This window comes from Callospermophilus lateralis, chromosome 15 (genome assembly GCF_048772815.1).
Source record: "Callospermophilus lateralis isolate mCalLat2 chromosome 15, mCalLat2.hap1, whole genome shotgun sequence".
NCBI lineage: Eukaryota > Metazoa > Chordata > Mammalia > Rodentia > Sciuridae > Callospermophilus > Callospermophilus lateralis.
In genome coordinates this window covers 79,068,197-79,081,197 of record NC_135319.1, presented here as the reverse complement: position 1 = coordinate 79,081,197, position 13,001 = coordinate 79,068,197, and the positions used below count along the sequence as shown (strand labels likewise).

Here is a 13,001-nt window from a genome sequence, read left to right as displayed (position 1 = left end):
CACAAGCACTTCTTTTCACGTTTCTTGAAATGACTATCATTTTTCACGTGCATTTCTGAGGGCTCCATTTTGTCAGGTGTTTTTTTTTATCAACCGGTGTCACTGAGTCCACATGCTGTGCCCAGTCCTCGCTCCACAGTAGCTGGCGTCAAACTGCCAGAGCGTGTCCTGGGACCATTCCTCCTCACCAAAGCCATTTATTCTGAGAGTGACTCTGTCCACCCTCGCCTGACCTTCTGCAGGTGCATTCGTAACTCGTCTTCCTTCCTCCTTTTCAGACTCCTGGTTAACACTTTTGTCCCCGTTGGAACAGTACCACTTTCCCTGCTCCTGTGTTAATTTCTGTTCTTCTTTTCTGTTTCCACGGCCCTGTCCCGATTCCCTGCCGCACAGAGCTTTTGTCTCCTGGTGTGCAGAGGGTGTCCCACCCGCGCACCAGCAGCTTCAGCTCCACCCACAGCGACTCCCGCCCCAACCCCCCCTTCCGACACCACTTCCTTCCCCATGTCAAAGGTAAGGAGGCAGGCCTCGGCAGGGCCACCCGCGCTGCGTAGTGGAGATTTATTAGCACCCCGCCAGGCTAATAAGCTACATCTCCAAGAGTTAGAGCAGCCACCTAGCTTCTGACCCTCTAGCATGCCTGCGTGTGTCATGACGGTACCCAACGGTGGCCTTAGAACTGGCACAGCAGCTTGCATTTGGAGAGCTGTGTCATTTCTAAGGGCTCTAGATGAAGAAACAGGAAGTATATTTAAGACTGTATGGTTCGTCATCTGCCACTTAGAAAAAAACATGCATATTATTATTTTGTTTTTGTACACATCAAAAGCAAAATATAATATACACTCGGGGTATTTTCCTGGGTTCAACATGTGATACATCTCAGCGAAACCCAATAGTGTGTAGTAACAAATGTCTAAAAGTCGTGTTTTCTAGGGATAAGCCACTGAACTATATTAACATGTTTGGGCAACACAAGGTGATCTGTGACAACGTAACTCCGCACCTTTGCTTTTAATTTGTCCTTCTTTCCACGTGATGGAGAAGAGGCTCTGCCTTCTGTTTCCTGTCCCCCCCGCCCCTTCTTCCCCATTCTTCATTGTGGCTGTGGTTCTGTGGAGTCCTGGGCTGGGGCCCTCCACACTTGTGGGAGAGGAGAGCCCTGAAGAGGCCCATAATTTAAATTAAGCCTGAGCTCCCCCAGAGTGGCTAACTTGTTCTGTAATCTTGATTTGAAACAAGTTAACAAGAAAAATAGCACAGGGCAGAGGAGGAGAAGGAAGAAGCAAGCTCCATTGTTACTCTGGGTCTTAGAACAGTCCTAAAATAAGGCTCCGGTTGCTAATGCATCTACTGACCAGAAATGTTCTAGTTTCCTGGACTTTCATTGAACTCACTTAGATTCCTGAGTGACTGAGTCCTAAAGTATAGATGTAGCAGGCTTAGTTATCTTATAAATTTGCTGTTCCAGCATTTTCCATGCTTTGAAAATAATATTGCTGACATGCTTACTGAAGACACACCATTTGCCATTAGCACGTTTTTTTGAAAGGCACAGCACTTTCTAAAATCTTTGACAGATTATTCAAAACTAGTATTGCTAATTAGTATTTTGGGGAGAAATTATTATCCATATGTCAAGATGATACTTCAGCGAATGTTTATAAAACCAGAAGGAAATCAGCATGTATTTTAAAGAGAGTTTAATAAAGCAGCTCTTGGCCAAATTAAGACTTAGGTTATTTCTGGTATTCAAGAAAAAATACATTTTTGATTCATTAAAGTGTAGATTTCCTAGTTTGGTTATGGCATGTTTCATCTTTCAGAGAGATACTTTCTATGGAATGAAAAATGTCATTGGCCCTGAAAAATTATACAAAGTGTATAAAATAACACATGGCAAAATGTCTGTGACTAGCAGTACCCTGTGTCCCCAAATGGTCATGTAGAGAGAGGGAAAGCTCGAGGCACTGGGATCAAGGATTTAAATCTTACTTCTTTCACTTGCTGGCTCTGTGACCTCGGGTTATGTACTTGCCCTTTTGAGTGTTATGTGCCTGGTCTATTCATCAGGAAGGATCAAGCCCTCGTCGGGAAGATATGAGCTGGAGTGCCCTGTATATGGTCCATCGCAGTTGGCATGGTGCTGGAAACACTGCTGACTGCCTCATTCCATTCACTCTTCACAGCCTCCCTGTGAAGGCATCCCAGTGGGAAGACCATGGAGCAGAGGCCCTGGCTAAGCAACTCGCCCAGGGCTCACACTAGGAACAGGCATCAGCCAGCCCAGACCCCAGCCCCTCGCATCCCTAGAAGAGCTTGTTCCCATCAGGTTCATAAATAGGTGCAAATAAAAAATTTTAAGTAAACCTTTATTTTTCATCTCTTTAAAACCAGAAAATAAAAATTACATTTCTTTGGAGGGGCAATACTGGGGATTGAACCCAGGGGTGTTTAACCAGTGAGCCGCATCTCTAGCTTTTTAAATATTTTTTTATTTAGAGACAGGTCTCACTGAGTTGCTTAGTACCTCACTAAGTTGCTGAGGCTGGCTTTAAACTCATGATCCTCCTGCCTCAGCCTCCTGACCCACTAGAAAATTGCATCTTTTTTGAGGCCAAAACAAAGAATCGTTCTCAATCATTTAAGTTACAAAATTATAATACCTCTGTGTACCCAAATGATTCAGTGTTAAAAAATGTAGAGATGCATTCTTTTCTGTTTTCAGTCTGATTTTGAAGTTTTCAACACAAATGTTGTCTAAATTATAAAAAGCACTAGACCAAGAGGAATTAGCGTGACCCTGAACTTACACTTTTAAAAACATCTAATGATCTCTGCTTCTTTCTCTCATTTTCTTTTTATTGAATAGAGGCCTATATTTTATTCACATGAAACAATTTATATACTTCTGATAAAAATATGTACACAGCAGTATATTCTTATTTTTTTAAATCAGATGAGCTTTTTGCTAACCCAGCAAATAAAACATGGAGAATTTTTGTATAAAGATATCACTTTAAAAGCCTAACATATTTGGCTAAATCCTTATTATTCCAAGGAATTATTTCTTAGTTATTGTGTCGATTTACATGGACGGCTTCTTTAGCACTTGGAAATTTCAGACGGAAGGAAACTTACAGCCATTTGAGGAACGCGTCTAAGAGATCTTTCAAATGGGGTGATGTCTCCCAGGGGTACATTAACTTTTTATTTTGGAACTTGTGATCAGGGGAAGTTATTTTTTAAATGAATGTGAGATTAAAGGTAGGGTGTCCATCTCAGGAACATGTTGCCAGAAACAGAAGGGGCCCTTGCTACTCTGGCAGCAGGAAGCCCAGCCTGCAGCTGCCCAAGTCCACTTCCTGGTCCTTGTTTCTGATGCATGTGGCCCAAGCCCCCAGAGCTCACTGAGCCGAGGACATGTGCATGGGTGAGAAGCTGAGATGCATGTCACAGACTGTGTCCTGCTTCCCCAGCCATTTTCTGTGACATCCATCTGGTTTTATTTCTGTTCTGCAACCTTTCTTGCAGCCTCATTCTGTGTTAGTATGTCATCATTGGGCCATTTGGACAACTTCCTGACTAGAGATCTGGAAAAAAAATTTTTTTTTTTCACTTTGTTTCAGACTTTGTTTGTGCAACATTTGCTGAGTTTCTCTTCTTTCCCCCTTTGAAATACTGCTAAATATGACATCCTATGGCCAGGAAGTATAAATTGGATTTGTGAGCAGGAGGGCTGCATAGATTAAGTCTCTTTGAAAGGAATCTTTTCTACTTTGCCATAGATATGAGTTGTTATGCTGCAAATACATATTTGACACATACTGGGGAAAGGAAGTTTCTATTAAAGTTTTAAGCAGGAATTGGCAATCTTGCAACTGTCACAGAATTCTAGATGCTGCCAGTAGGAAGGTTCCCTCCACATGTGCATTTATACTTTGGAATATAAGCAATGAGGAGGCCTGAAAGCTAGGCAGTGTAGCTAGCAAGTTCCAGCATAATCATGTGCCTCCATATCTATTCACTTATCTTAGAATTAGTCATTCAGGCTCTCCTGGCCCCCAAAAGAAGAACAAAGTTGAGTAAAGCATTTGGATTCATAAGTATAGTGAGAATCCTGCCAGCAAACGATCTACCAAGGGCTAGAAAATTGGCTTGTAAGGCTGACAAAGAAAAAGCTTAAAGTTAATACCAATATATAAATAGGTGTGTGTGTGTGTGTGTGTGTGTGTGTGTGTATGTATGTGTCTATGTGTGTATGTGTGTATGTATGTTATAGGTTCTCATTGCAATAGCTAATATCATTAAAACTTAGAATGGCCTAATTCAAGGACTTAGTTAAGGAACAAATCATCTCTGAATGTGGTGTATGTGCTATCATATGAGAGGCACATATACTAGTGTAGTATTTATAAACAGTATTATTCTAACTAGCAGATGAGAGTGGCTATGATGATAATAATACCTTTCAAACATGATATTTCATCTGATGCTTCATACATCACTGTGCCCAAGTATTGAGCTAAGTTCAAAACCTCGTAAGGTCTTCATGAGCCAGGGTAGGGTTGAAATTAAATATTTAAAGAGAAGTTCTTTAGCAAAGGAAGAGGCCTCATCAAGAGAATTGTTCCTTTGCTTTTAAAAAATCTTCCCCCAGTTTTCCATGCCTCTCAAGGGCTCAGATTTTGGTATTTGGCCACACTGTCTATTCAGAGACCTCATTCCCTGCTGAGCCAGTGTGGTGCTTGAACTTTATATTGTGCAGAGTCTCTGAGATGAACATAGTGGTGAGCCATTCTCTACCTGGTGTTTAAGAAGGTCTTGTCAGAAGTTAATATTACTTACAAACACTTGACTATACTAGTGTTTTTTAAACAACTGAGAGATCAATGATTACTAAAGATCACACAAATAAACAGCTACACCCAACTGTTGCCGACATGCATCCCCAATCCACTTCCTGGCAATGCAGGCAGCTTCTCCAAGATCCTTGGAGTCTTTAACCTTACCCAAGAAGTGATGGGTATCTTCTACTGGCACCTGCCAGCTGAGGATCTTATTGGTAGATGGTAATACTTGTACAAATACCTATTTCTAATAACCTTCAACCTTTTGTGTCCTGCATATGCAGATATTTTTGTATGTGCATGATACTGGCTAATAATTATCAAAACAGATTTAAGGAAATTTCATCTGATTGGGTATTACAACCCAAACCTATGAGAACAAAATTCCCCTACAAGGACACTAGGGTTAAAAGTAAAGGATTAAAGAAAAAAGCAGTATGGCTCAGGACCCAGAAACAGCCTTCAAAAGACAAGTTTAAAAATAAAGCCAGAAAGTAGAAACCCTGTGTCTTCTTTTGAGAAGAGCCCCAAGAATTACTTTGTTTTTCAATTATTGATTATTTTCTAATATTTATAGAGTTAAAGAATTTTTCTGCAGTAGAATGATTAAATTGGAGTTATTAGAAATAAACTACAATGGGAAAGTCATAGAGAGGTGCTGTTGGGATCCCACTTTTGAAAAATAGCATCTGCCTTTCTTTCCTTAAGAGATCAAAGAGATAAGCTGGCTGACCCTGCAGTGGTACCTCCTGAATTAGGCCAGTGAACAGCTGTGGGGTGAATGAGTTGCCCACTTCAGTAGTCCATTCTCAGACACTTGTTAAGCACTTGCACAATCAGCTGAGCCCTGGGGAGGACACCGGAGACCCAGTTCTAACTCAGCCATGGGTTTAACACAGCATTCGCTTCTCAGTGCAAGCCACACTCTGCCTCGATTTTCACATGTATTTTTTTCAAATATGAGCTAGTTCCTGCTCTTTGGGAGAGTGAGATTAAATAAAATCACATTTGTAAATCAGCTTTTTTAAAAAATATATATTTTGTTTTTTTGTTTTTGCAGTTCTGGGAATGAGTCCAGGTTCACTCTACCCCTGAGGTATATCCTCAGCCCTTTTTATTTTTTACATTGAGTCAGAGTCTGGCTAAGTTGCCCAGGCTGGCCTTGAACTTGTGATTCTCCTACCTCAGCCAACTGAGTAGCCAGGATTACAGATGTGCACCAGTACATTAGCCTTTTTTTTTTCCCCTAATTTGTTATGTATGACAGCAGAATGTATTACAATTCATATTACACATATAGAGCACATTTTTCATATCTCTGATGGTACACTTTAAAAATTTTTTTATTCTAATTTTTTATGTAACATTAGCTTTTTAAAAAATATTTTTTTAGTTGTAGATAGACACAATATATATTTATTTTACTTATTTACTTTTATGTTGTGCTTAGGATCAAATTCAGGGCCTTGCACATGTTAGGCAAGTTCTCTAGCAAATGCTGATCTACAATCCTAACCCCAGTACATTAGCTTTTTTTTTTAATTTATTTTTTGGTTTTTAGGTGGACACAATATATTTTATTAATTTATTTTTTTATGTGGTGCTAAGGATCGAACCCAGTGCCTCACATATGGTAGGCGAGTGCTCTACCACTTGAGCCACAACCCCAGCCCCGGTACACTAGCTTTTTAATGAAGTTTTTTAGTAGATGAAGTTTGAATTATGAAGCTTCATAATTTTAAGGAGCTAATATTTAACTTAAATAAATAAGTCAGCATTATAATATTGGGAACTGGATGCTAAAGTGAGTCGGGGGGAAAAAAGACAAAAGTCTAAAATCTCAAAAACCTGGGATTCTAATAGCCTCAAATAGAAATTTGAGCCAGTAACAAATCCAGATTTCGTATTTAGAATATCTTACTACCCATTGGGTACAGGTCTGGTCTCTAGTTACCTAAAAATGTCCATATTGAGGAATTAAAAACTACTTGCCATATTTTAAAACTCTAGCAACTCTTTCACACTTTTCTAGTGAGATTCAGGACAATTGAACGTGAAAACACTGGCTAGATATCTATTTTCTGATAATTTACTTAAAAATAACATCAATAGATAAGTAAATTGGACTTCATCAAAATTTAAAACTTTATGCTTCAAAGGGCACTATCAAAAAAGACAACTTAGAGAATGGGAAAAATGTGCAAATGTCTGATAAGGGACTTGTATCTAGAATATATAAAGAACCCTTTAAAATCAATAATAAAAGTAATTAGCATAAATAATTAACTTTTCATAGCCCTACGTCTTCTGGTGTATTCTTGGGACAAGATATTTGTCTATAGATGGGGTCAGAGGAAAAATCAGGGTGGTAGCTAATCTCTTTCTGATTTTACACGTTCTATTCATCCCAGCAGTTCTCCACTATGGTCAGAAGGGGTGATGGTCCAAATGGCACTTGGGACTTTTGCAGCCAAGCTGCATCCCTCCACTCCAGCCATGCCCAAGATACTGCCTTGAAGAACACTGACCAGTCTTGTAGCTTACACATATCACAGTCCCTGCTTATGATGTCCCAGCCCTTCGGAATATGGGCCTTCCCACTCATCGGAGAACTTCCTTTTTGATGCCCAACTCAAGGGACCTTTCCTGAAGAATCAATGACATCTGCATTTCATTTCCTAGCGCCTTTCTTGCATCTCTGAGTAAAAAGTTACATGAGTGTATGTACATATATGTATACATATGTGCATATACATACATGCATGCACACATACCCATACACACACAAATGATTTTTAGTCAGCCTCAGTAGGTTGAAGCCTTGGAGGAAAGGACTATGTCTCATTCACCTGTTTGTCCTCAGTAGTAGTCCAGTGCCCAGGTAGAGTGAGTATTTGGTAAATGTGTTAGCCTGGTAGAGAGATATCAGTGGTCCCCAAGCAGCTGGCAGGAAGAGATCTGACTCCATTTGTGTATTTCAAAGTGAGGAAAACAGAAACATATGCTGCAATGAAGCTGTTTTGCTGTTCCTAAGGGGAAAGCCTGGGTAACTTTCAGGCTTCCAGACTTGGTCCTCAGTTCAGAGAAATGCATTCCAATGGCCAGCCTCTGCCATCATGCTTGGAAGCAGCTGTACCTCTGGTGCGGGGGGGATTGCATATCCCACCACTCTGGTACTTGGGATTTACCCATCTGGCAACTGATCCGGAATCAGTAGCAAGTGACTTTCCATTCCGCCCAGTGCCCTTGCCATCTGATCAGTTTGCTGCCGGCTCACAGCCTTCACCTGCATGGCATTGGAATGACGCATTGACCGCTAACCGCTTTCCACCTGGGTCCGCGTGAACTCAGCCTCCCCTTTGAGAAACTAAACCTGACACCACCTTTGCCAGCAACTTGATAAACTGAGTCTGTTTCCTTTGTTTCCTCCTCCTTGCAGTTTGCTGTGTTGAATTTTGATTACGCTTGCTTGGTTTTCTTTATTGTTCTCCCTTCTCTCATTTTGTTTTCTCCATTCTTCTCATTGGAGGCAATGAGCCGTCCAGCGGCCGGAACTCCCCTCTCCCTTACCGGCCCGACAGCCGCCCTCTAACTCCAACTTACGCTCAGGCCCCTAAACATTTCCATGTTCCAGGTAGGAGCTGACACGGTCTGTCTTGGTGTCCTGTCACAGTGTAGAATGTAGCCTCGTAACCTCGTCTGTCTCCATTGTTCATGCTTGTTAATTGGGATGCACACAGCTGACAAATCCTAAATTGCAGGATCTGACCTAGATGCCTTTCAAAAGTTCTATATGCCTAGTGCCAGGATCACACTGAAGGTTCCATTTTTCTCAAGTTCATTATTTTTTAAAAATAAAAATATCGGGGATTGAACCCAGGGCCTCAGTCATGCCAGGCAGGCACTTCACCACTGAGACCTCAAGGTTTTTCTTTTTCTTTTTCTTTTTCTTTTTTTTTTTTTTTTAAGAAGGGTTGAATTGTTTTTGTTTTGCAAAAATTTTAACTCTCTTTATATTGTGCCTTCAAAGATGTCATTCTGTGGTTCGTTGTTAAATTACCACGACAGCAGTCTAGATATCTTCTCATCTTCCAGATTGAATCACAGTGTCACTTGAGAATACCTTTTTATATTTCCTGTTTGTCTCCAGTGTGGAGATTTTTCCTCCCCCATGGACTTTTCAGAGAGGTGTAGCATTGGATTAGGGAGGTGGTCTTTCGCCACCCCCATAACCCAACCCATAGAGATATCTTGCAATTTAGGCGTGGTGCTGCCAGCTCTGCTCCAGTAGCCACAAGCATTGGCTGTCCCAGCACAAGTAGTAATTTGCCATCAGAAACTGGAAAGACCAGAATCTGTCCCTATCTTACTCTTTAGGGTTGGCTGAATTCCTAAGGGTGGGATTGTCCATCAGAGGCCACAATGGTATTTTCCCATCAGCAGTATATAGTTTTGTTCCTTTTAGTTACTGAAAATGGTTCAGTAAGTTACCCTGTAAATATATACTTATAATCTATATTAGTTTTTTTTTTTTGCTTTTGCTTTCTAAATTTACCTAATAAAACAGAGGAAACTTCAATGAGATTGGCCCACTCAGCTAGGACTGCCCTTTTTTAAAAGTTTCATGAAATCTTGAAGAACATTGTTCTACATTTGGGATTTTGACTTTCCTGGATGGAGAATACCTACTTTGATTAGAAAGCTTCCTGCCCATCAAATCATATATCATTCCATTCATAGAAAAGGGGAAGTACCAGCCACACAGCAACCTATAGTATCCTAACAAGACTTGCTTTATTTTTAAGCATTGAATAATTTAATAAAACTCTAAAATAATTTTGATGAGCTTGCCATTAGTTTGACTAAGGCCAGTAGAAAAAGAGCCACCTAGGAAAATTAATTTGGCTAATTAATTCATGAAGAATGCCCCACCAAGATATAGTGTCCAAAAGAAACCTTTTTCAAATTTCCTGAATATTTACAGCTAAAGTGAAATGGTGGCATAATCAAATGGGGTCCTATATGAACACATGAGTAGTGTTCAGTGTCTCCTTTACTTTTCTTTCTTCCTTTTTAAAAAAATTTGGCCTATAAAAATTAGGATTCTTTTGAGCATCCCATCGACTCACCAAGCTAGCCTTGCACATAGAAAATGTGTTTGTGTTTAAAAAAAAAATACTCTTGATTGTTCTACATTGCTTTTCACTGTTCCACTCATTAATTGAAAATGTAAATTGAGCCACTGGTATTCACTGGGAGCTCAATTTCTAGACAGTAGCAATTTGGGGCTTTCCCCCCCAAACTGGTTATGTCTTCCCCACCATCCGAGTGCTTCCACTGCTTGCGTTTCTTCCTGTTTTAATTCCACTTTCAGTGAAGTATGTATTTGAAATAAATGGCTCATGAATAAGTTACATCTCTCAATATGCTAAGATGTATTACAAAGGCTTCCAGATCACTTTTCTACAGTAATTCACTCATTTCTGTAATCTTTTCTTCCAAAGAATGCAATCTTTGTAATACAAACATTAGCCTTCTGGGTTATTTTTGTTCAGGAGTCTTCAGTTTGGTTTGCCCCTTGGTTGATTTGTTTTTCCCATCACTGAACTGGTTCCCATAATCACACACCTTTGCTTTTCATTTTCACAGATCAAGGGATCAACATTTACCGAAAACCACCCATCTACAAACAGCATGGTAAAACTCGCTTTCCTCCGCATAGTTTAAGTAGCAGAGTCTGCTGTCTCCTCTTTGCTGTCTTCTGAAAGGCTTAATTGCTGCTGCTTTTGAGAATCAAACTGGGGCATCCAGTACATTACGATGGATTTTAGGTCCGATAAGATGTGTAAACTGACTTCCCTGGATGGAAAATACTTGGCTGGATCAGGAAGTGTCCCCCCTATTTCTGAGCCCATCGGGCCATGTATTATTCCATTCATAGAGAAGGGAAAGTACTGGTCACAAGGGCCCACAAGCAGCCTAACAAGACTTTTTTTTTTTTTTTTTTTTGCATCAAATAATGTAACCAAGCCTTAAAATAATTTTAATGAGCTTGCAGGCAGTTTGACTAATTAAAACTAATTTTAAAAAAAGACACTTAGAAAAATTAATTTGGCTAAGCCTACATGGACTTAGTTATTCCAGTCCCCTGCCTCTTCTGAGGTGTGCCAATGTCTTTCCAAGCAATGGATGGGGCACAAGCTGACTGGTGGTGATCCTTGTGCCATCTCCCGTCTGCATGGCTCTGTGATATCATGCCACCCCCTGTGCTTCAGTTTTCTTATCTCTAAGGACCTCTGAGTTAAATCAGTTCGTCTCTGACATTCCTGCAAACTAAGAATTACTAAAGTGGATTTATAATTGCGTTTTCCTGTTCTGAAATGCAGCTTTTTTTTTTTTTATCCCAGAAGTCACATTACTTTCTGTAAATCACATTTTTTCCACTGTTGTTAGGTCTCTATGGATTTATTTGCCAGAAATTTTTGTGAATAGAGAAAGATAGATGATAGGCAAAACTGGTCTTCCAATGATTTCAAAAAATTTTACAGAAGTTGTGCCTGGAAATTTGAAGGCTGACTTTAGAATCCAGTTGCCATTAATAAGTTATTAAGAATTAGGATGCTATGAAAGGCAAAATTGAAAATACACTAGGAAAAAATATTAGGCCAAAATTTTTTGGGGAAAAAAAAAGACTGTGTATATTGGAACGGTTCTAGAGTTATGGTTTTTTTTCTCGTTATTTTTCAAGGTTTTGCATCATGTGCTTGCCTTTTAAGTTTGTTAACATTGTTTTTGTTTTTGTTTTTTATGGTTTAATGTCTTCCCACACACTCATTAACATGTGAATGTTTAACTACTGACTTCACCAATTCTAATGAGTAAGTACTGTTTGAAGTCATGCTTTTTTGTTTTAATTTAAGAATAAGATTCCCAGAATTTGACTTATCAGTTGAGATTTAAAAAAAAATATTAAAATATTTAGACCCTGTCTCTTGGAGCAAAAATAATTAGGATTTAAGGAGATTGGATGATGTGAGCCTTTATTTGGAAGGAATCGATTGACTTCCTTCAATACTGACTTTAAAATCTTTGCTTTCAGTCTATTGTAATTAATAGTAGTACGGCCACAGTGGCACTTGTCAAAGAAAGGACAGCCAACTGTTGAGTGCCAAAGGAATAGATGTCATGCCCCAACTGCAGTCTGTGCCCTGGTGTTTTGGGGAAAGGCTGGATCTAAATTAAGTCACACATTCTTTTTGTGTGATGCACAACTTAGGTCTTTCCTTTGCTAATGCACTTTGTCTGTCTACAGCAAGGGTTGAGTATGTAGTGTTTTCTACGCAGAAGTATTTTCTTTTTTTCTCCTGAGGTTAGAGATTCTGAGAAACACTGCTCCATGTCCTGCCAAGATCTACCCCTTATTATTGGGTGACCTTGGTCAAATCATGTAAGCAAATCGAGACCCAGAAGGTTAGTGGAAGGAAGCAGATATTGGAGCTGAAGATCAAAAGGTTATTTCCAGATTTTAAAATATATGAACCCAGGAGGGAGAAAAATATTATAATTGTGTCTTGAAATGTTTAGTAACATCCCAGACCAGTTTGCAAAATTAGCCAGAATCAGTATCAACCATTTCACCTGGTTTGTTTTGCTCCAACTCAGGGCAGATTCAGTGCTTTCAGCCTGTGAATCCTCCTCCAAACACAGCCACTAAGGACTCTGAGCTAATGTCACTGGTAGTTTGGCTTTTGTTGTTTTAAAGTTGGTTCACTCACTTGTATATACAGACTCTCGAACAAAACAGTGAGTGGGGATGGCATACATAAATCACAATGCTAAATTCCTGTAAGCTGGAAGTAGATTCTCCATTTCCATTTCTCCCAAGATACAAGGACCCATATGTAGCATATAAGGATTAAAATGAACTGGACCAATATATTTTTGGCTTCTGGCCAAAGCTACCATCCCTCTAAAGATGAGTGACGACAGTAAAATGCTATTGTCATGCTTTTAACTCTTTAACTTCAATTTTTTAACTCAAATTTCCAATAATTCAATTTTCTAATTCCAAAATAATTATTTACTCTTGGAGAATACTAGGAGTGAACTTTCTATGATGATAGAAACATTCTGTATCTATGCTGTTCTGTG

General features: G+C 39.5%; 1 protein-coding gene across 4 annotated transcripts in view; it reads left to right on the top strand.

The window, feature by feature from the left end:
* Ablim1 (actin binding LIM protein 1) overlaps positions 1–13,001 on the top strand; it is a 137,056-nt gene that overhangs the window by 109,916 nt on the left and 14,139 nt on the right. For all 4 annotated transcript variants that reach the window (XM_076834289.1, XM_076834287.1, XM_076834285.1 and 1 more), the window contains one exon: positions 10,500–10,547. In XM_076834289.1, the coding sequence (XP_076690404.1) occupies positions 10,500–10,547 (48 nt within the window). The remainder of the gene's footprint in view (positions 1–10,499; positions 10,548–13,001) is intronic.